Raw genomic sequence first — 24398 nt, 5'->3', positions numbered from 1 at the left:
ACATAAGCTTTTGAAGCTACAACCCACGTCATCTGATCCATTAAGAGAATTGCGTGCATCGTCTCAAGTGCTAGATGCACAAATCCAGATCAATACCTGATATCCAATGCCCTTTTGTAAACCCAGTTCCTGATTTTCCAGGTACACATGTTTGTATAGTCCATATACACCCATGCCTATGACCTTCACTCCAGCTCCATCACCCTCAAATGACCCCACCCTCCTTTTGCTGCCTCTTCTGCTTGGAACTCCATCCCAGGACACTTTGAGTGTTCTTTCAAGTCCCATCTGTTCAGCGATGCCGTTAGCACAACCCCCTAAATACTCTACTGTAACCAAGCCTAAGTACATGTAACTGAAATAAGGCATTCTTTTCCTGCTTACCCCTGTCTTTACTTTCCTCCCTTTCTGTTCCTCTGTATCAAATTATAGGCTGTAAAATTTATGGGCAGGGACATGCCTTTTGTGCTGTGTAAAAGCACCGTGAGCATTGATGGTACAATAGCAATAATTACTGCATTATCACATTGAATAAAAACACACAAGGATATATTGCTGAAGGTGCTTTGCACAAAGAGAAATAAAAACTACTTCCTATTGGTGAATGGGAGATTATGGAGTGGGGTTCAGATTGTAGAACTCAGCACGTAACAGTATACGTATATGGAATTAAAGTGCAAGGGATTGCATGCCAGTTACAAAAATGATTGCAGCAATAGTTCTTGTATAGCTAGACAACCCTAGTCCCCCAAATCACATCTGTCTGCCTATGCATTATTTTGTCAGCACATTATTGCTGGGCAGCTTTACGCCACACCCACAGAATGGCTGTTCTTGGAGAAAGGTTAGTAGAGAAACTCTGCGGCACATAATTTCACCAGCCCTAGTTTCCTAGTCAAACAAAAATAATGGCAACACAGTATCAACAGTCTGATTCTGGTTAATAACTTGGCAAATTAAACATTTAGTATGAACTAGCAGGCAGACAATGCAAAGTTGATAGGCCAATTCTGATGCCTGTACAATAGGGCAGCCTTTAACCTATACTTAACAGTGGTTAAAGGAAGAATTTTAGCCTCAGCCAATTTTTCAATGCTGGCGCCCTTCATCCTCTCCTCATTTTTATAGTCCACAGGACACAGAGGCTTGTTCTGAGAAAGTATTTGAAAACATACTCCTCAGTTAGCTGTAAAATTACCGAATATCCAAGGTCTACAGTGGTGGGGGTGGTTATATTTCTAAAAAAATATGCTTTCACATATTATTATTCCTGCAAGGCCACTTTCATAACACATTACCTCTCAGGCACAAGCTGGAATGTCTAGTCCAAGGAGTATTTTCAGTTACATGGGCAAGACTTTTGCTACTCTGCAAACGTAACTTGAATTCCCGATTCAAGATTATAATGATGGTTATAATCTTAAATACTCTTACTTGTGAGTAGATTTCACTGGACTCAGCAAGACTTGCTTTCAAGTAAATAGATGTGCTTCTAGCTTTAGGTATGAAACTCTGTTTTAACAGAGCCTGCAGCCAATCCTTTTTGAATTATGCAAATCACGGGGGGTGGGGCTTACCTGTAGGTTGGACATTATAAAGCGAAGGATCTACTATAGGAATATTCTGAGGTGTGGGTTGAATTGTACTGCTTGTTACACCTGTGAGTAACAAAAGAGATAAGAGATTTGTGTATTTATATCAACATTTGCAAATCATTTGTCTTCCCATTTGACTTCACAGATTCGCTGTGAGGATATTATTTTTCCAGACCAATTTGGAATAATAGCCCCATATAGATATCTTAACACCAGCCTTCTGGGATTCATAAAAATAACACACGGTAGGTGCACACAACATTCTGTGGTGAACAAATTTATAGAACTAAGTTCAAGGGACCATCTGAACAGCCTTCCTTTGGCTCCACAAGGGTCAGAAATCTCTGGTCTAAGACCACTTTACTATGTTGAAAGAAAACTGGAAGGAAATTAAGAGATCCTCTTTGTTAGAACCAAAGTGAATGTTTTAAAAAGCCACAACAACATTCTTACCAACTCACAATGCTAATAGTGAGCCCTAGCATATTTACTCAGAAGAAATCCCACTGCTCAGCTGTGCTTACTCCTAAGTAAGTGTGCGTAAGATTACAGCCTTAGTGTTTATATATGGGCATTTCAAATTTTCCATCCCTAAATTTGTTTAAACATACAAAGTCAAGATGATGTTATTTTATTTTTTCAGACGTACCAGTGTTTAATTTAACCTTGCTTTTGGCTACGGCAAACCTTCCGATTACATTTCCCCCAAGAAAATCCACATCTCTGTTGCCAAACCTTTCCTTTCATATGTATAAAAGAAAAAGAAAAAATAGGACTTGTAGGCCAAGATGCAAAGAGTTACTTTCTTTAAGCATGGCTAAGGTCTTGGGTGTGGCCAGTAGGATTTGTGAGTTTTTCCTCTATGAATAGGAAAACCTCTTGTCCTATCACAAACCATTTCTTAAAAGTATATTGAGTTGCAGCTTTCTGTGTAGCATGAGTAGCTGCTGTTCAAAAAATACAACATGTGCAGAAATAGTTGCACAGGTCTTTGGATCCAAACCATGCAATTCAAGTGTCAGTATACCACCATCAAATGCATACAAACCTTTTGCCTCTGGTTGTTCTTGTGGTTACCTTTGCTTAATTGATAACCTAATTTTATTTTATGGCAGAGGATTAATAGGCAAGCAAGAAAAGTATTATAGACCAGTAACATAAAGTTGATTTGAAAAAAAATTGTGAAGAACATCTATAACTAATATGGTGTCGTATATTGTTTTATATAATATCATTGCTCTTTTAATTTTATACTGCTCAACTTCACTTAAGCTGTAAATTACAGTCGTACCTTGGAAGTCTAAAGGAATCCATTCCGGAAGTCCGTTTGACTTCCAAAATGTTCGAAAACCAAAGCATGGCTTCTGATTGGCTGCTGCAGGAAGGTCCTGCAGCCAACTGGAAGCTGCGGAAACCCCGTTGGATGTTCAGCTTCCAAGGCAAAGTTTGCAAACCGGAACAGTCACTTCCTGGTTTGTGACGTTCAGGAGCCAAAACGTTCAGGAACTAAGCTGTTCGACTTCCAAGGTACGACTGTATTACACATTTGACGAAATCTAACAAATGAGACTAATGGGTCTGAACATATGTAAACAACATTACCTGTGCTATGAGGCACTTCAGCAGGAGTGTTAGCTGGAGCATGCGCACCGGGTGGGATTTGTATGCCTGTGTAGTTGCTTGTGGGCACATCGCTTGATTCAAACGCAGAAGGTGAGTGAGATCCTGGGTTCAATGGAGCAGGGGACCCAACCTCTTCATTTTCATCATCTTGTAGGTAAAGAACAGAGGCATGTTGATTTTCCCCACCCCATTAAACAGCAGTGAAATTACTTGCAAATTTATACATATTTCATACCACTGCCTGCAAATCAATGTCTTTACAAGATCACTGGCAGGATAAACAAAAGAACCGCCCTGGAAGATTATATGCTCTATTCCATGTAGAAGAGTGTGAAGGCAAAGTTTAGGCTAACAGATGACTTGAGGTACAGAGGATCAACATTCATCATCTGTACCAAAAGCACTCTCTAACACTGCACTATGAAAGACTAATATCACTATGATTATTTTAATTGAACATATGTCCCCAGGGAATAAGATGCTATGCTAGGGCATAGCGAAGTGCTTCAATAAGTCCCAGAACAAAACCAGATATAGAGTGCCATGTCACAGTGCAAATATTTACAATATGGTTTTCAAGAATTACAGGGAGAATAACACTTTTAGAAAACATGGAATTTTGTCAAGATACAGAAAGTTAGTTTCATTCTGTTTCAAGACTGACTTTTTCCACTTGCAGAAGAGAAGAAAGTGAGCAAGCAGAAAGGAATGGGGGAAGTCCTCCAGTACACTTAAACAATGCTGCTTTTCTTTCCCAAATGCACAAAGCAAGAATTATGAGACGTTCTTTGGGTATTTTGGAGTACAAATACATTTCCATACGAACTTTGGCACTAAAGAGACCCTAAACCTTCTGGGTTATGTGACACGTAAAATGGAACTACTGTATATGAACAGCTTTTAAATATGATTTTACCAGTTGTTATCCTACAGATAAAGTAAAAATAGCACATAAACACAACAGCAAAAAAGAAAACAGGTAATCTAGAGTATTTTAAATATCAATGCTTTTTTTTTTTTTAAAAGGAGTAAACATTCAGACACAGGTCTATGGTCAAAAATGTTTTCCAAGACAGCAAAGACAACCGTCTAATGATTCTAACAGAATATTTTTAATGCTATTAAAATTAAATGTGCAAAACGCTCAGCAGTTTTCTCTCAAGCCAAGAAAATCAATAAAACCAGCAAAGATAATGTAACTAGGGCCAACTAGAGTATAAACAGATGAAATCATTAACAAGAGAGGAAAGGATGGCAACCCTCCTCTTCTGCATTGCCCAGCATATGCAATAAAAGAAAATGAAGTGGAAGATTAATACTTCTCAGTCATATTAGCACCTTTGCATCTACTGACCTAAACACTGGAAAGTGGGACTGACTTTACATTGAATAATTATGCAGAATTTCTGCTTGCACTTCTTGCATCATTTAAATGTAAGATGTTTACTTTAAAGATAAATCAAAACTGTAAGCAATATTCGATATCACAAAATAGTTACTCACATTCCCCTTCCATTCCAGTAGGTCCAGATTGTGGTGTTTCTCCATTCTTTAGACAGTTATGAATATATGCTGCCTTCCACCTGGCATATTTTCTGTGTTGAACATTCTACAAAATAAAGAAGACATTTATTATTAAATTATTTGATTTCTTAGTATGGGGAAGCTTGGGGCTGCAAAATAATACAAGGATAAGAAAGATTTAAACTCTAAATATTTAGAGTTATACCACTTTGCTAGAACCCACTGGTACAAATCCTTCTGATAGACCTTCTTATTCATGCTTTCCACAGAAATGGATTTTTCTTTCTTTAATTAATTTAAGGCATTTTATATTCCAACTTTCTGGCAAAAGTGTTAAAGGAAACATAAAAAGGAATAGTTGTTCTTACCATAAATGGTACTTGTTCAAAGATTACCAGGGTAGTGCTTGGAGCTCGGAGACAGGAAACACCCACATTCAACAGAAGACCTTCTACAGGTTCCTCATTTGAGAATAACAGTTCCTGTTTTCAAATGGAGACTGGGCTACTGTGCCTGAAGCAAGGCCCTTGCACAGAAAGCAGATATTCTCATAGAGCTGGGCTACTATGGAGGGGTGGGGGCAGACTATGGAGCAAGGGACCACAGCCATGTTGTCAGCAATAGGGCCGCGGCTGGTCACCAAGAAAGCACCTCCACAGGTGCCTTGGGAAGTTTCCTCCTCAGGGTTGTTTGCGGATAAAAATGGCAGCCACGTCAGAGGCAGAAGATTCCAGTGACTGGGAACTGACTGTGGCTACTGAGTACGTCCCACACCCTTGCTAGGCCTTTAATTTAATAGGTGGTGCTTTGGATTGTGAAGCTGGCAAGGTGTCGCTCACTGTGAGGACTATAGGCATTAAAAAAGCCATTTTGGTCTGCCAGGAGTCGGGAGAGAAAAGACGGGGAGGGCAAAAATGGTTTATTTGTTTGACAACTGTTAAACAATGAAAGAGAATATAACAGGGGAGGAGGACAGAGAGAGCAAATAATCAGGAAAATATTCCTGATTATTATTAGGATAAATATTAGGATAAAGAGGTAACTAGCAGGAGGTGCTCCAAACTGATACAGGAAACATACTGAGCCTAAATAGGAGGGGAGGTGTTCCCTGTCTCTGAGCTGCAAGGGAACTAGCATTACTTGCCTGGACACCTCTGCCATCCACGAGATAACCAATTCTATGCAATATGAACATAACATCACAAAACAGCAAACACCAGAATGAAAAAAAACAGAAATACAATACAGCAAATAGCTTCAGAAAATCATTTCTCCCCTTCCTTCCTGTAAGACATTAAAGACTGATAGAGTGTTGAACACTGGATGGACTAACTGTCAGGGATGCTGTAGATGCCTCCTGCATTGCAGATTCTGTATTGAGCAGGGGGCGGTTGGATCCTGTTATCTCAATGTTTCCTATTTAGACTTGCAGTCAAAGGCTCAATCCAGTATAACTTAGAAATGGCTGCCAATGGGATTTCTCTGTACCTAGTGTTTCCTGGATAGTGTATTTTTCCTACATTTCAAAACAAATGTCAAAGCACATTTTATAAAACCAGAAACTTTATAACTTCGGTCTATGTTGATTGCTTCTTGATGTTTCCAACACCGTAATCTAGCATAGGCCTATTCTATAGAGACATTTTCTGTAGCTAAAAGAGCAATTTACCGCATAAAATACTTTGTTATATAAAAATTATAAAACGAGTTTTGGTGTTAAAGTCCATGGAAGGTGCTTAATAACTACTATAGGAGAGGGTTGCTAGAATATAAGTGCTAGGATCTGGATGTGAAGAGACTTAGGTTTCTGCTGTTTTCTTAAGAAATAACTTTGGTATTAATGCCTGCCAAAACAGACTGGATGTTTTAGAACAAATCTATAGAGTGAACCTACAGATTTGTTCTAAAACATGTAATCTGTAAGTGACAACATAATACAAGCCATGAAAAGACGAAATAGACTTGTCCATCTTGTATTTATATCCCATGATGCTTCAACAACTCGATAACTTACTGCTTGTATGTCTATACTGATTTCACTAAAAATGATCGAAGCCTTGGTGATCTGATTGTGGTGCTTTATGTACAATAGTTCTTTCATTTATGCTGCAGTCACCAAGTGTTGAGCACGTACCGTATTTTTCGCCCTATAGGACGCGCTTTTTCCCCTCCAAAAATGAAGGGGAAATCTGGGTGCATCCTATGGGGCGAATGCAGGCTTTCGCTGAAGCTTGGAGAGCGAGAGGGGTCGGTGCACACCGACCCCTCTTGCTCTCCAGGCTTCAGGAAGACATCTGCAGCCTAGGCAACCCTGAAGCAGAGCGCCCCTCGCGCCGGGCAGACATCCGCAGCGTGGGGAGCCCTGCAGGAGTTTCCCGCAGGGCTCCCCACGCTGAGGATAGGAGCCTGCCGCCCGGCGCGAGGGGCGCCCTGAAGCAGAGCGCCCCTCGCGCTGGGCAGACATCCGCAGCGTGGGGAGCCCTGCAGGAGTTCCCCACAGGGCTCCCCACGCTGCAGATAGCAGCCTGCCGCCCGGTGCGCAAGACGCAGAGCGCCCCGCGCGCCAGGCCGACATTGGCCAGCCCCACAAGCTTGGGGGACAGCAGGGAGGTGCAGCGCCGCCATCCCGCTGTTCCTCAACCTGGTTCGGTTTCCCCGACCTGGTTTTGGGGGGGAAATAAAGGGAATTTTTTTCCCCTTTATTTCCCCCCCCCCAAAAAAATAGGTGCGTCCTATGGGACGAAAAATACGGTATGTACAAACCAAGTCCTTGGTGCCTTCCACATAAACATCTGGAACATCCTTCAGGGTTTTTACTTGACAGTGGAATTGTTGCTTTTAGCAATGTTGCGCTTATTGGCTTGGAGCCAGAGAAGAACTGGCAGAAGGTGGCTGGGGGGGGGGGGCGGGAATCTAAAGTGCTGGGAAAGAAACTAGCTAGAATTGTGAGTTGCTAAAAGTGTGACTAGGGGGAAAAATGCATAGACGCCAATTTCAGGGCTTCATTCTTTATCAAGACAATATGTTTTTCAGCCTCCCAAATCTTCAGTCCAAATTAGAAACAGCCTACAGGACTTGTCTGAAAATCGTAACTTCACATGTTTTTATTTAAGGAGGCTCCCACTTAGGGAAGGTGCCTTTGCCCCATTTTCAATTATCATCCCCTCCTTTTGAATCACAGCCCACCCCATTCAGGAACTGTTTCTTGACTCCTAGGAGAGGCTTTTTGGGGTGGAGGCTGCTAGCACGAGAAAAAACACCTTTTTCTATACCCCTTCCATTGGTTCCTCTCTAGGTCCAAGTCTCTTAAATAACAACATATTTGTGAAGTACTTTTTCTTAAATGACTGCCATAGGTTGGTTGGCTTGTTTCACACTCTGACTCAACACTTGGGAAGCTGAAATAGGTATTGCTTTGATAAAGCCCAATAGAATGAGCTCCCGAGATGGGCTTCCCTGCATCCCGGCCTCCCCATTAATACCTTCAACAACTACTAATTGCTTCTGATAAATAGTTGTTTTTTAGTTCAGCACTTCAGGGCTTGCAACATACTGCTAACTATCCAATAATCAACACTGGACACAAGGAAAACATTTCTGAACCTTCCCTCTCTTTTCTCTTTGCTCTCACTGTTCTGTAGCACTTAATACCGAAGCTTATTAGTTTTCTCTAATTTCTACTCTCCATGAGCTGGTTCTTTCCAAAATACGTCTTAACAGGAAACAGTCACAATAACAGGAATGCAGCCTAGTTCTTACGGATGCTGGGTTATTTGCTCCTTGGAACATTTGTAGCTGCTGAGGAGGGAAGGTCATGACTTTGAATCTCAATGGGAATCATCCTTCTAACCTCAGAGAGGCATTGAATGAAGAGACTAGTTTACTGATACATATTTTCTGAATGTGCAAAATAATGTTACGATTTAGCTAGTTTACAAGCATGTACTATAAATTAGCTGCAATAGGCAGTATTCTACCACCAAAACATTTTCTAGCGGGAAATTATTACAATGTACTTATGCTAACCATTTTGATTTCTTACTCTGGTTTTTGTCAAGATATGTTAGGATTTTCGTTTAAAAAGGGGGGGGGCTCTTCAATCTCAGAGCTGGAGGCCTTTTTCATAAATTACAGCAAGTTCATGTATCCTGCTTCTGGGATGTGAATTACTTTAACATGCGGTTAACTAATTTTATAGTCATTCCAGAACCCCTTTGACTAGCTTTGAAATTCGCCTACACCAGCTTTATGAATTTTATACTTCTGAACAAGGCTTTCAACATTTCTGACATATTTTTCCATCCGGGCCTCTTAATTTTGACCATTTTGCACAATTCCTTCAAATTTATTTTCCAAAGGACATGCCAGAAAATGGAACATCTTGTTTAGAATTTATCTGTTCCAGCATGCCTCGGACTAAACCTCCTGGTGAACATGTGTAAGCAAGAGAAATTAACTAGGGAGCTGGCACACATCTTTATTTTAAAGTAGTCTTCATGATGGTTTCCATTTTCCCCCTTTTATTAGGCATACTTAACTCTAATCCTGTTCAGCCAAAATAAAGAGCCTTTGTTTAAATAAGAAATCTGCCTTGAGAAGTTGCTCAAATTATATTTACCCCAGTTATTTAAAACCAGGGATGGGTTGCTTAATAGGCACAAGTTGCATGCAAGCCTCCAAACCCTCCTTTACAATCTCAGAGATCTTCCAGCAAAAGTGTGGCTAAATTATTTTGTTTTGTTAAAAAAACAACAACATGCCTAGAGCATGATCTGACACATCTGCCATTCTTAACATACGATCAACTTAGCTGCCATGTTTTTCCTGGATCTCTAGGCCCTTTCATCAACTAAATCTACCACTTTGCACAAGGCAGTAACAGCCTTTTACCTTAAGTACCCAAGGCTTATTGTACAATATATGATATCTGGATCTTCATCAACTTTTTAAGAGTTAGTGTCTCAAATGGGACCTTCTAGAGAATAGTCCTAATGGTGACCAATGGTTATGAAATGATCCTATTTCTTATATAAGTAACAATGCTTACAGGGTTAACAGCAGTGAATGTCTATGGCATATTATTTTAAAATACACTCATAACATTTCTCCTAACATATTTAAAGATTTACGGGTCTAATTCTTCTGAAGACAAGCAGTTTTTAATGGGGGAACAGAAGTAGCTGGCAGTAAAAAGAAGTATCTTAGCTTCTCATCCCAATACTCCCCCAACTATTCCCTGGGGCAACCAATAGTGGAGCCATACTGCTGAACACACTACTGCACTTTGGCCCTTTTCTTATGCAAATTTCATCTCTTGTCAATAATGCTAGTCCAGGTTAGATATAAGGCCCTCTAGTCCCAGCACAAGATCCCACTGTTTGTTCCCAGTTCCTGAATCACAAGTGTATTTTACGTCTGTATTGTCCCTTGCAGAGGACTATATTTCTCAGTGATCCAATAGCTATTAAGAAGTGCATTCCACTCCATTACAATTCATTTTCACATATAACTAGTGTAAGATCAACTACAGGACAATCAAAACGCCTGTACAATTTTAACGTTTATTTGGAAGGCCTTCCTACTTGAGATACACGTCCTCCTTGCTTTGACTAGACATCAGCTGAAGTAATTTCTTTTTACCTAAGTTTATACAAATGAAGTTAGATGGGTTAAACCAATCTGCAGCTGTTAGGTATTATGTGTGTTTTTACTGCCCTGATCGTATGGATATATTCTAGTTCTATTTGGTTATTTATGTTTATTTATTAGATGTATCTTGCAGTTCTATTCTTTATACGTTGCCCTGGGCTCTGCAAGATGGAAGGAAAATTCACAAATGCAATAGATAAACAAATGTATAAATGATGGCTCACTTCAAAAAGCTGAGTACACTTAACATGATAAAAAGATAACCAAAACTATTAACTGACTTGACAATACAGAATACAAGACCCTTTCCTAAATACCCTGCCCCCGCCCCTGTTGCCTTGAGTCCTTCAGGGCTAAAACAACACCTAAATAAATATAAAATTATACAGTGGTGCCTCGCAAGACAAAATTAATTCGTTCCGCAAGTCTCTTCGTCTTGCGGTTTTTTCGTCTTGCGATGCACGGTTTCCCATAGGAATGCATTGAAAATCAATTAATGCGTTCCTAGGGAAACCGCCTTCAGACCAGGTCCGGGGACAGTCTGTCCCCGGACCTCTTCTGAAGGCTGGGGGGGGGGGGGACAAGGGCTTTTCTTCCCACCCCCAGCATTTTAAAAAACCCTGGGACAGCGGAGGACTTCTCCGCTGTCCGGGGCGATTTAAAAGCCCCTGGGAAGGCAGGCAGGGGGGACAAAGACTTTCGCCCCCCGCCCGCCTTCAGAAGGTGTTCCCGCCCCCCGCCCGGCTTCGCAGCAGCGCTACGAAGCCCGGTGGCTGGGGCAGGTGTTCCCGCCCCCCCCACCTCGCTTCGGAGCAGCGTTCCGAAGCGGGGTGGCTGGGGCAGGTGTTCCCGCCCCCTGCCCGGCTTCACAGCAGCGCTACGAAGCCCGGCGGCTGGGGCAGGTGTTCCCGCCCCCCCGGCTTCACAGCAGCGCTACGAAGCCCGGCGGCTGGGGCAGGTGTTCCCGCCCCCCCACCCCGCTTCGGAGCAGCGTTCCGAAGCGGGGTGGCTGGGGCAGGTGTTCCCGCCCCCCGCCCGGCTTCGCAGCAGCGCTACGAAGCCCGGCGGCTGGGGCAGGTGTTCCCGCCCCCCCCCGCTTCGAAGCAGCCTTCCGAAGCGGGGTAGCTGGGGCAGGTGTTCCCGCCCCCCCCCGCCCGGCTTCGCAGCAGCGCTACGAAGCCCGGCGGCTGGGGCAGGTGTTCCCGCCCCCCCCCTCTTCGGAGCAGCGTTCCGAAGCGGGGTGGCTGGGGCAGGTGTTCCCGCCCCCCCGCCCGGCTTCGAAGCACCGGGAGAAGCGATCTCCCTGCAGCCCCTTGCTTCAAAAGAGGTCCGGGGGCAGCGGGAAGCGCTTCCCGCTGCCCCCGGACCTCTTTTGAAGCAAGGGGCGGTGGGGAGAAGCGATCTCCCCGCAGCCGCTTGCTTCAAAAGAGGTCCGGGACCTCTTTTGAAGCAAGCGGCTGCGGGGAGAAGCGCAGCCGCTTGCTTCAAAAGAGGTCCGGGGGCAGCGGGAAGCGCTTCCCGCTGCCCCCGGACCTCTTTTGAAGCAAGGGGCGGTGGGGAGAAGCGATCTCCCCGCCGCCCCTTGCTTCAAAAGAGAAGACCCGCTGTCCCCGGGGCAAGCTTCGTTTTGCGAAGCAAGCCCATAGGGAGATTCGTCTTGCGAGGCAACTCGAAAACGAAAAAACCTTTCGTTTTGAGAGTTTTTCGTCTCGCGAGGCGTTCGTCTTGCGGGGTACCACTGTACCTGGTTAGAGAAATGAGGGTCTTTGGCTTAAAATCAAAGCTAGTATGAATTGAGATCTCGGTTTAGTTGATCATAGTTATATTTTTCAAAGATAACTGGATTCTCAGCTACCTACTTAAGATTTTTAATTTCTTTTGAAAAAGCAAAACAGTATCATTAAGAACTAAAAATTTCATTTTGATCCATTTCATTTAGTTCCTTAATTCCGCCATTTCCTCCAATTTTATATACCAAATGAGAAGTGTGCAGAATGCTGGTTTTCTTCTTTCCCTTACTTTAAACCATCTGAATGCCGCTAACTCTGAATGCTAAACTCTGCTACTTTTCAGTTCTATTCAAAGCTACTGTAAAAACTGCAATTAGCAGCTGCTATTCTGTGAAGAAAATAGTAAACTGGGATCCTAAGAACTGTGCAAGTTCTGTGCAGCCGAGTGGACTTCATGGCTTCTGTTTCTCAGACTGCTGATCCCAAAGTCATATAGCAAACTTGTGTGTAACTCAGAAAACTTCCAAAGGCATTTTGTAATCCAAAGATCTGCTCTTCAAAGTCAAAAATCCTACTGGCATTCCTGAACCTGAGGCAAAATAATTATGGATCCTGGACTATATTTTAACACAGAAAAGCAACAATACAGAAAAAACTACCTTGTGACTATGTGCAACAGAAGCAAATGGAACAAGTTAGTCACAGCTAACTGAAGTCTTATTGCTCTGAATGAGTTTTAGTCACGACTAAGTTTAGCTGGACTAGAAACAAAAATCTGTTTCTCTATTTCATGCAATTAATGACATATACTGCTTAACCGTGTAACTTACCTCATCTGTTAGTTCTCCAAACACAGTCAGGACATCTATTAGAAGACTTGCGGTATAAAAAGACTTGATCATGTTTCTGGGGGGGAGGGGGGAGGGAAACAATTAGAATTTCTCCGTGAGATTAAAAACAAAACAAAAATGAATCTTTTTTAGATATTTGCACGTGAAAGAAGGCATTACTTTACCACAGAGGACAACAGATGGCCACCCCACTCCCCAATGCTTACAACCTTTTTCTGCAACCTTGATCATTCAGACCAACAGATCTTCTGCATCATATAAATAAATGAGCATACACTGGTCAATTGTTTTATATTTAACTGCAAGGTTACTTTGCCTGGCGCTGTGGGTTAAACCACAGAGCCTAGTACTTGCCGATCTGAAGGTCGGCGGTTCAAATCCCCACGACGGGGTGAGCTCCCGTTGCTCGGTCCCTGCTCCTGCCAACCTAGCAGTTCAAAAGCACATCAAAGTGCAAGTAGATAAATAGGTACCACTCCGGCGGGAAGGTAAATGGCATTTTCATGCGCTGCTCTGGTTCGCCAGAAGCGGCTTAGTCATGCTGGCCACAGGACCCGGCTCCCTCGGCCAATAAAGTGAGATGAGCACCGCAACCCCAGAGTCGGTCACGACTGGACCTAATTGTCAGGGGTCCCTTTTTACTACTTTGCTTCAATTTTATATTTATTTCAATTAGGTGTTACCGTATACATTGCCTCTTTCCCCCCACTTACTTGTGAAATTGCCCAGCTCGGTCTTCATTATCTGCATAAAGAAACATTTTCAGTGCATAATTCTCCACATGGGCACAGCCAACTATTTCCTGAGTAATAGCTTCATTATCACCCAACTGCTTCTTTGTCTGAGAAAATTTAAAGATATATTTGGTTATTTACTAGGCCAGAGAAATGAAACTGCAAGGGCATATTCTAGATTCTTAATTCTCAAACGTATAGCCTGAAGCCACCAACACAGCTGCAAGCACTCTCAGATTCAATCATGCTACTGTATGTCTTCAATGAGAAAATAAGACTAACTCTGTTCTCTAAACACCTTTCCTGTCAATACAAGTTAGCCATATGTTTGCATGTTCCCTCTGCTTCCCTGTTCTGTGGAGGGTGCCAATATAGAGATTTCCTATTAGTCCTTGATTTAGCATCCAGTAAATTGGTAAATGGCTATGCCACCTCAGAGAGTAGGTAAGAACTTGCATATCTGAATGCTCTTCCGTAGAGAAAAATCCCTCCACAAAGAAAGGAAGGTGTTAAGAGAAGAGTTCTAGCCTAGATGATTCCTTGACATGCTAGTTTTCTGTTTATAGAAAACTATAATTTTTTCCTTGGGAAAGTTTTCTACTATTTGATCCTTGACCTACATACAACACACACACGGGTCTCTTAGCTCAGTGAGAACCATTAAACTTGTTGCCCTTTTCTCACTCATTGTTCTTATAGCTAACTGAGCCCCATGCCATATCTGTCTGTCTGTCTGTCTGTCTGTCTGTCTATTTAAATTCATATAGCACCCTTCATCTGAAGATCTCAGGGCAGTTCACAAGACAAAAGCACAAAAAGTTACAATAGCCCCTCATCCCCCATTTGATCTGGCTATATTTCTGCCACTATCTGAACAAATTACTCCTGACACGGGGAGGCCACCAAGAAGAGACTTCTGGTACTTGCTGCAACTCTTTTAAGTGTTGCTAACCATGTAGATCAACATTATCAAGTGTTATTGGCAGAAAATTAGTGGTGATGTGTAACACACACTCATTCCAAATTTCTTATGTGGGAGAGCTCCTCACAGCATTAAGCAAATATTTTTATTTGTGCAATCTATTCGGTGGGGGGGGGCATGTGGAGTGTTGGGGAATATATTTTTAGCAACTGAATATACATTGCAAACTAAGGAATAAAGCACATGCTACAAAGGAAGCAGTGCTTGTAAAGGATAGGCACCATGCAGTCACCAAGTACCAGTCATCACCATTCATCCTCACTCTGGGTTTTTTTTTATTGCCTAATGTTTTTAAACTTTATCCATAACCATGAAAACTAGGAACCTTAAAAAAATATGAAGCAAAACATATTCAGGATTTTCAAACAACAACATACTGTGCCACAGAGTCAGACTGTGGCTAAGCTGCCACAGTTCAGATTTCTAAAAGTTCTACGACGCTTTTGCCTCCCTAACCCGCACTTAATAAAACTTTGTATAAAGAGTCAACACTATATAACTCATAACCTGTGTCACAGGCAGGGAAGGTCAATAGGACTCAATAGTTGCCTCCTGTAATTCAGATTGCAACATTTAATATGAATAAAGAGCTAATGAAATGAGAGTCCCTGATTCAAACTAACTGCTCTAGTGACCTGAAGATTTACGGTAATGCTTAGTCAAGCAGTGCATTGCGATTCAAAGACCTCATTTCAAAGATGTTACAGAGTACAAGAAGCTTCAGGTTTCCTAATAAAATCAGCAAAGTAAATAACACTGTTACAGTTACAACAGGTGGATTTAGGGCTCCTGAATAGACTTACTGTTGGCATTTAAAGAAACCTTAGTTTCGTCTTACAAAACAAAAACCAAGGATATTAGACTACCCTTATATTTCCTGAGCTGCCAAGAGTGTACAGAAAACATTGGGAGGGCAGTCTATTTTGCAAGTAGTACAGAAACAAAATTTAGAGGCCAGACATCTATAAACTGGCAGCACACAGTGGGCAGTTTAGATCACATTCTGTTTCTTTGAATTAAGGATTGGGAACATGTCATGGCCTCATGTACTTCATATTCATCCCTTGCCTCTTCCCTTGTTTATCAAGGATGCAAAGGAGGCAGCACACACTCCCACAGCCCTATACTAACCAGAGTTACTCTGAATCAAGTCTCACTGGTTTCAATGAGACTTTCTTGTAATATTGAAGCATCAATACTCCAAATGATGGTTTGTAGGGTAATCGAAGCTGAGCCAGAATGTAACAATACAAGAACTATGTGAGATATCTAGCAGTCAAATTTAAACCTTACTGCAGTAAATAATACTATCAACATACAATGCTATATTAGGCCTGATTAGTTGTGCACTGCATTTGTTAAGTGTGATCTTAGCATTCACTAGCATTATGGTCAATTTATTCTCCATGAAATCTTTATATACAAGTGCCAAAAATTAACAATACAGCAACAAAACTACTTACAGCTTCAAGTTGATCCATGAGTTTGCATAAAAATTTGCGACACTCTGGGTTTTTACTATCAATCTTCATACCTGTCTGCATAGCATACAAACGGCCTGTAAAAAATAAAGCTTAATGAATGTCACTAATAAATACAGTGGTACCTCGGGTTACATACTCTTCAGGTTACATATGCTTCAGGTTACAGACTCTACTAACCCAGAAATAGTACCTGGGGTTAAGAACTTTGCTTCAGGATGAGAACAGAAATTGCGTGGTGGCGGTGCGGCAGCAGCGGGAGGCCCCATTAGCTAAAGTGGTGCTTCAGATTAAGAACAGTTTCAGGTTAAGAAGAGACCTCCAGAACGAATTAAGTTCTTAACCAGAGGTACCACTGTACTATCTCCTGTACCTCAGTGAGATTTAAAAGCAAAACAGGTACCTGAATCCAAACAACTGTGCAACTAGTTTTGCTTCCCCATGGGATTCAGCATATATTTCTCAACACAAAAGCTCTTCTCAACCCATCCGTTGTGTGTCATGTCGCATGGCAAACCTCTGAAGCTAGAAGGAGCTTCCAAAACAGTTTGTGTAACAGCCTGCTGTTTGCTCAAGGGAACAAATAAAAACCCCAGTGGAAAAGCCCGAATCCTAGAGCATATCTAATGAAGCTATTTGTATCCCAGCCATGTTCTCAGTAGATGTTCCAAATTTATGGAATGCCCTACTTCTGGAAGGTTAGCTGAAACATCCTGAGTAGGACAAAGTGAAAAAAAGAAATGGAGGGGGTGAGCAAGTGAAGTAGTCAGTGAGAGCAGGACAAAAAGAGGGCAGGCAACACTGCAGTATATTGAGCTGCCTAGCTTTCTCAAGGAGTATTTCTCACCCTCTCTTCTTAATTCAGAGCACTCCGAAGTGGCCAAAGCAGGTGACTGAAGTATGCTCCATACCTCACATGGTACTACTATCTGTAGTGTTACCACCACTCATCTTTGTTCAGCTGCTGCTGAAGAAACTCTTCAAGATAGTGGCAAATGACTGGAGTGACAGTTTCCGCTGGCATGATTTTGAACAAGAAATGAAATTATGCTCAGGGATGATGTAAAGAAATGAAATTATGCCCAGGGATGATGAATATACGCAGTGCCTCAGAACATATAAGCTGAAACCACGGGTGTTTCAACTTTAAAATACTTTACAAAACCTACTTTGCATTTATGAAGTAAAATCAGGAAGGCTGATTTCAAACCAGCATGTTTTTCTAAAAAATATGTTTTGGCAACTTAAAGACAAACTCTTGCATTCAGCCACGTTTCCTAGGAGCAATAATAATAATAAATAATAAAATACCATAGAAAAAGGAGCTGCTCTGGACTCCAACGTATAAAAATTAGCCTGAGTAGAACACAGTTCTAATACCATGGAACTAAAACTTAACATTAAATTTTAAACCATTTTAAGAAATCAGTTTTTATTTCTACTTAAGTTATCCGTTAACCACTCTTCAGCTGTAGTTCTCAAAGCAATTTAGAGAAGTCACAAACTCATAAAAAGATATAATTAATCACAGAGAGAACAGTCATACCTCGGGTTACAGCTGCTTCAGGTTGCGTTTTTTCAGGTTGCGGACCACCGAAACCTGGAAGTACCGGAACGGGTTACTTCTGGGTTTCAGTGGTCACGCATGCACAGAAGCGCCGAATCGCAACCCGCGCGTGCACAGACACGGGTTGTGAATGTGCATCCCGCACGGATCACATTCGCAACCCGAGCGTCTACTGTAGTTTAAAATTCCAGCATTAGACAATAAAGTCTTAGTAAATATGATTGTCACCTGGCACTCAAAGGAAAATAAGGATGGCACCAGGTAAGTGAATTCCTAAGGTATGCCATAAACTGAAAAGGCCTTGTCTCTCATCACTGCCTTACTTCAGCTGCTGGGGTGGGGTTTGGACTTAGAGCAGCATCTTTGATGTGATCTTGAAGTCAAGACGGGTTCATCTGAGAGCAGGTGAGGGTTACCTTTAAGGTACTTGTTCCCAAGCCATTCCTTTTAAACATTCCAAAACAATAGCATTTTAAGTAATGGTTACAAAACATGATTTTGTTTTGGGGAAAAACCCCCCAACAATTAAGAAGTGCTTGCATACAAAACAAAGTATTGTACAAAATCAAAACACTGAAAATTGGAAAAAGCTTTAAAATACACATGCTTATTACTTAGGAAATAATAATAATAATAATAATAATAATAATAATAATCTTATAGCCAGCATATACTGTGCTTGCTTGCTCTCAGACCATTCTTGGCTTCATTTAATGTTAAAACAAAGGTTACAGAATGTTTGTCAATCTAGTCATTCAACTGTGTTTCACTTGACTGTGTTCCAATATTGTGAGAGACATGAACACTTGGCAAGCGCATGTTCAAAAGCAAACAATATATATCTCAATTTGCTACTCAAGCACTGAAGTGGCAAGATTAAACATCTTAACTAGTATGCTCTGCATTAGTGACCAGCGGGTTAAAAAGAAATGTTATACAACAAACATTGTCAAACCCTTGTTTTGTCATGGCAATATTTTTTAATGAATTTATTAACATTAGTACGTGTTAGCCACAGATTCGCTTTGACAACTATTTGCAGCTTCCAAAACATACCCTTCATCGAAATCCTCATATTGGGAGTGCTTTGGAACAAGTGGCGTAGCAGTCATGATCCTAGCAAGCAATCTAGGTTTGGCCAATGTCATAAAATTTGATTTTTAAGAACTAAGATCTCAAGATCTATGTGCTGCTTTAGTAATGTGCTGATACTGCCTACGTGTGGAAAGCTGTTCCAACTGCTGCTAAAGAGTTTACACACACTGAACACTAAAAGAAAGTCTGAGAGAAATCACAACAATCTGGATAGATTTTATCTTTTAACAGTTGGCTGACGAGTTCTTAAAACAGTTTATTTCCCAAATGAGCAAACATTATTCTAGAGAATAAACATAAGTAATGAATAATGAAACAAATCTGATGCACACTTGTTCCTGGAGCATTTTCTGCCCTGCCGGGTTGGTGGTGCAGAGAAACATTTTCACAACTCACTGTAACTTAAAACCTGAAGTCATCAACTTATCAACGCCACACTGACTTTTAGGGTAAACTACGTTGCACAAAAAAATTGCCAAAAATGACAGCGCCTCCTGACGATCTCCCTTCTGGATGTCCCTCTCCAAAACATCTAATACAAGTTATGCAGTAACTTCAGACCATTACAATGCCTCTTTCTACATTCACACTCTACATCACTGGAGTCAGTTCCAGAGGCTAGGAAACAAAATGTAATGCCTTCAAGACACAGGGTACATTGAAACTCACAGGGGGGTTTCATTTGTTTCTCCCGGATCTGTCCCCCTACATTCTTGAGGGATGGAGATCAAGTGACGCCCAAACAATGAGCACCCCCACCCAATATGTGACACAAGCCCTTTCTGCGCACAATGGGTTTTCTCTATATCCTGTTACTTTATCTAATTAAGCACTAAACAACAATTTTTTAATCTCCCTGGCAATTAATTCAAGGGCTGAAGTTCACCATCACTTATTCTGGGTGACCTGCACATCTCTATAAATATATACTGAAAGAATGTGGAGCAAACGTGGCACAAAGATATCAAATTGTCCTTTCACAGGCAGTGCAAGGAGGGTGGCACAATGATCTCTGAGAGAAACTGGAATTCACTTCATGTCCCACCATTCTATGACTGTAGGTACCAGTCTGCCCTGGCCACAATTAATTATATGCTGTTGAGGGACAGGGTAGTGTTTGAAACTGCATCAAATAACTTGCATATGCAGTTTGCGAGCTATGAACTATGAACTAAGAACATGCTGTTCTCTGAATACAGCAGCTTGTTTTACAACACATTTGAAAAAAACGAGTTATATGTGCTACTATAAATGAAGTTTTGCAAGTCATTCTAATTGATAAGGTGGACAGAATTTAACTATACTTCAAAAAGCAACCATCTTCAGCTCTCCATCATACCTACAACTTCTATTCTCCATGCGGAACCCAAGAGAATGCACAGGGCAAACCACAACTACTGACAATAATGGCTCATGATCTGAAAAATGATACACAGTCACTCGAAAAATCAGAAGGTCTGCTCTTGCAGCACTTACATTAAGCACTTACATTAAGACAGCCAGATTTGATAAAGTGAACACGCGTAAGGGCCAGCCAAAGTTACTGACCTTTTTTTAGGATTGAAGTTGTTGAGGAGCCGGATTAAACTGACCGGCGGGCCAGATTAGGCTCCCGAGATGCACTTTGGACATGCCTGCATTAAGCCAAGTGCTTTATTTTTCCACAGAAAAAAACCAGCAGTTTAATAATTTCATTAGCAACAATGAATGGATGCTAATTACAAATATAATGTAAGGCAAGCTTGACAGTGTCAGGGAGTATAGCTATGTTTACTAAGTAAAATAAGCATCCTAAGCTAGATCACTATCTAGGACATTATAACATTTTCCAAAGCCAAAAGGTACATTTTCCTGTGCAAATTGCTCTGACTGAAGATTTTCCAGAAAACACTTATCACAAAGCTACAATTCCCATAGTTCCCTGTGAAGAGGGACTGATCATTAAACCATTCTCAGAATTGCAGCTCTGTGAGGAAATAGGGGTCTCCAAGCAACTCTCTGCACCCTTAACAAACTGCTATCAAAATGCTTTAAGCGTACAGTGCGAATCTGGCCACAGAACAATGGAGTCTAAAGTGGCAGTAGCTAAGCAGGAAAAAGATCTTTGGGTTGCTGCTCAATGAAAATGTTGATTCGGTGGTTGGTAGCTATGAAAAAGGCAAAGCTTGGCTATAATTGCCCCCTCCCAGCAACCACCACTCAGGCTGCTTGGTTCTCCAGTTCAGTCCCACTTGTCTAGCAGCAAAAACTTGCACAACTGGTTTCAGGGTAAAGGCACTCTTTTCTCTATTTGCTCGTCTTCTGATAGCCACTTCACTAGTTCTGAACAACAGTAATTAATCACATGAATTGTGACCTGAGTATAAAGCAATGGAAATATATTGTTATCAATTCAGTAGCTCTAAAAATCAATCTGCACAGCACTTAATCAAGTCACAGGGATAATGGATTAGTATGAAAGTTGTATTTTTACGGGGGCCACTAGGGGGCGCATTGGAAGATGGCTGACAATAACATCTCTCCGACCCACACGAGGTAATTTGGAGGCTATGATGGGGATAATTAGCCTCCTTAACCCCCCCAGGATTGGGGGGACGGACGGCCCTTGCCTGCTGTGCCCTATACCACCCCCAAATTTGTGGGGGTGGGGGCACTAGGCACAAAGCCCTCCTGTGGGATTTTGGCACTCCTGAACGCCGTCCCTGATTCGCGCCACTAGATGCAGAACTTCAAAGGAAACAATTTGGATGAAAGGAATGCACATATTTCAAGAAAGAAGGGGAGTAAAGACTGCTAACAGAAGAGATCTGTGACAAAACAAGATAAGAATAAAACATGAGAAGATATGCCAAGGGGGAGTAAAGACTGCTAACAGAAGAAATCTCTGACAAAACAAGATAAGAATAAAACATGAGAAGATACGCCAAGACAAGGTACGGCAAATAACTGATAGGGGAGGGGGAAAAAACTCTCCCTTCTTTCCCTATGTGATTAAACAAGAATCCCCTCCCCTCACGAGTCAGAAATGTCGTTTTAAGGACTTAAGCTGTGGATTTAAGGCTGTGTGGAGATAAACTTTTGAACCAAAGCACGTTTTAAGAAGAGCGTGGAATGTGTAAGAGCTTTGGAATGACGCAGTTAAAAATGCCGTCGCCATATTGGGAAGTTCTGTCGGAGGTCTTGAGTCTGGGAGGAGAAAGAGAGAAATAGAGCTGTTTATATATTGTGGGTTAAACTCCTCAGTGGGACTTAAGAGCGACAGTTTTACGAGACTATGATGGAAAGAGTGATGTTATCTATGAAGGAGACGATATATGGAAACCATCTCGATTTGAGGATGGGAAGAACGGAAAATTTACACAGGACTATTATTACTATTGGTGTTTATCGGCTTAAGGAGACTATCAGAAGAGATCATAAAGAAAAAAGAGAAAATATATGAACAAGATGTGATGTGGAAACAGCAAGATAAGATGGGATAGAACTATGAACTCTGTTTGGACTGATTGGGACATTAACGCAGTAGCAAGAAGATGATCAGAATCCCCCTTCGGATCTTGAAATATGGGTCCCCCCAACAAAATTTAAAATTTGGCTTTGTAATTCGGAATTTATGTGATATGATTTAATTTGATGTGATTGGCCAGTTAATAAAAATTATTTTTTTTAAAAAAATTAAGTTGTATTTTTACATTTCCACCTTCTGTGACCAGCTCATTTTTCTTCTATCATGTAGTGTTCTGAACAAAATTTGCTTTAGAAAAATTTCCTAGCACAGTGAACTCTCATATAATCTATTAAAAAGTGGAAAGTATGTAACATTGAACACAATGAGTACCATAGCACAATACCACCTCCTTTCCCATACAGCCCTAACCATTATAGCTACTGCAACCCCATACCTAAAGTGAATAACCCTTGTCAAACTCGACTTCAAAGGAGACACATAAAGAATTCCACTATAAATATAATTTGAAGAACAGTGTAACTATAGTTAAGTATGCAATGGAATCAAGTTCTACAGTTCTGGAGCAGCCACTCAAAACAAAGTATACGTCTATCAACATACCAAAGAAGTGGAAATATGAAGAATGTGCTGATCTTAGAAAATGTACTGAAATGCTGGGCAGGGATAGAGATGTAGTTTCCAGAAAATTTGAAGTAATGAAAAGAAGAACTCATTTTTTCCAGGCCAAGTTCCCCCTCCCCAGTAAAAGAAAATGCATATGCAATACTTGCTTTCTTCTTGAAGCAAAGCTTACTTTACTATTTTAAGACAAATGAAATGTATTATAACAATGTAAGACTGTACTGGTGCATGTACTCAATTTTGGGGGAAAATAACATATATGCTAACAAATACACCTGTTAGAGAAGGAGCTGCTAAACTCTAAGGCACTCAAACATATTTTTCCAGTTGCGCAAATGGGGCGAGTGGGAGGGGATTGAAGTTGAAAATAGAATCAACCAACTATCAAAAAACAAAGGAAGTTTTTAGTATCTTGGCTCTGAGATAGTAAGCAGATTATGGTATTATCAAACAAAGCCTCAGAAACTCACATCTTCAAAGAAAAAGCCCAGAAAGTAAACTTTTGTGTAAAGGTTGAGATCTAAAGGACATCCCAGTGTCCTGGGTTCATCAAGTGTGGTTTGGGGGTGCTCCTGGCTCCAGTACTGTCACTGGAGGTATAGGTGGCTCCAGCTCCAGCTGTTCCTGGACAAGGAAAGGCTGGCCACAGTTATTCACACCCTAGAATCTAGGGCCTAGATAACTTCCTGGTTCATGTACTCATGTAGCCCATGCACTCCACATGGGGCTGCCCATGAAGACATGTCTGGAAACTGGTGCAGAATGCAATGGCAAGGACACACTGGCTAGATGCACATTAAAGCGGTTTTAAAAAGATCTAGAATAGTTGCCAGTATGCTTCCGGCCCCAATTTGAGATGCTTGTTTATTATTATTATTTATTAGAAGAAGAAGAAGAGTTTGGATTTGATATCCCGCCTTTCACTCCCTTTAAGGAGTCTCAAAGCGGCTAACATTCTCCTTTCCCTTCCTCCCCCACAACAAACACTCTGTGAGGTGAGTGGGGCTGAGAGACTTCACAGAAGTGTGACTAGCCCAAGGTCACCCAGCAGCTGCATGTGGAGGAGCAGAGACGCGAACCCGGTTTCCCAGATTATGTGACTACCGCTCTTAACCACTACACCACACTGGCTAGTTGCTTTATACAAAATCTCAAAGTGACAAGATAAAATATACACAAAAACAATTAAAACCCAGACAATTTTAAAACAGTGTACCACACAAAAACTCTACTATTCTTATCTAATGACACAATAAAAAGGAGAAGTCCTTTTTGAGCACTACCACAAAGGCACAGCTTAGTTACGAAAGGCCTGACTGAATAAAGCTCCTGCAGCCAATCGGAAACCGCACCTTGGTTTTCAAATGACTGGACAACTAAGGTACGACTGTACTCACAAACACACAATGAGAAGCACACAACCACTTTGCGTTTTAACACTTGTATGGCGCTTTAAGAGTGTTCAAAGTGTGTGTGT

The 24398-nt window shown here is 41.4% G+C and overlaps 2 protein-coding genes across 3 annotated transcripts in view; one reads left to right on the top strand and one right to left on the bottom strand.

The window, feature by feature from the left end:
* The window catches only part of LOC310703734 (craniofacial development protein 2-like), a 609970-nt gene that overhangs the window by 155253 nt on the left and 430319 nt on the right, over positions 1–24398 (top strand). The gene's annotated exons all lie outside the window — the stretch shown is intronic.
* VTA1 (vesicle trafficking 1) overlaps positions 1–24398 on the bottom strand; it is a 31871-nt gene that overhangs the window by 5405 nt on the left and 2068 nt on the right. For both annotated transcript variants that reach the window (XM_083496289.1, XM_083496288.1), the window contains exons 2-7: positions 16152–16246; positions 13686–13813; positions 12952–13027; positions 4722–4827; positions 3198–3365; positions 1578–1658 (exon numbers count right to left, since the gene is read on the bottom strand). In XM_083496289.1, the coding sequence (XP_083352415.1) occupies positions 1578–1658; positions 3198–3365; positions 4722–4827; positions 12952–13027; positions 13686–13813; positions 16152–16246 (654 nt within the window). The remainder of the gene's footprint in view (positions 1–1577; positions 1659–3197; positions 3366–4721; positions 4828–12951; positions 13028–13685; positions 13814–16151; positions 16247–24398) is intronic.

This window comes from Podarcis liolepis (genome assembly GCF_965112155.1).
Source record: "Podarcis liolepis genome assembly, chromosome: 3".
NCBI classification, from domain to species: domain Eukaryota; kingdom Metazoa; phylum Chordata; class Lepidosauria; order Squamata; family Lacertidae; genus Podarcis; species Podarcis liolepis.
This window is presented reverse-complemented; position numbering and strand designations above follow the sequence as displayed.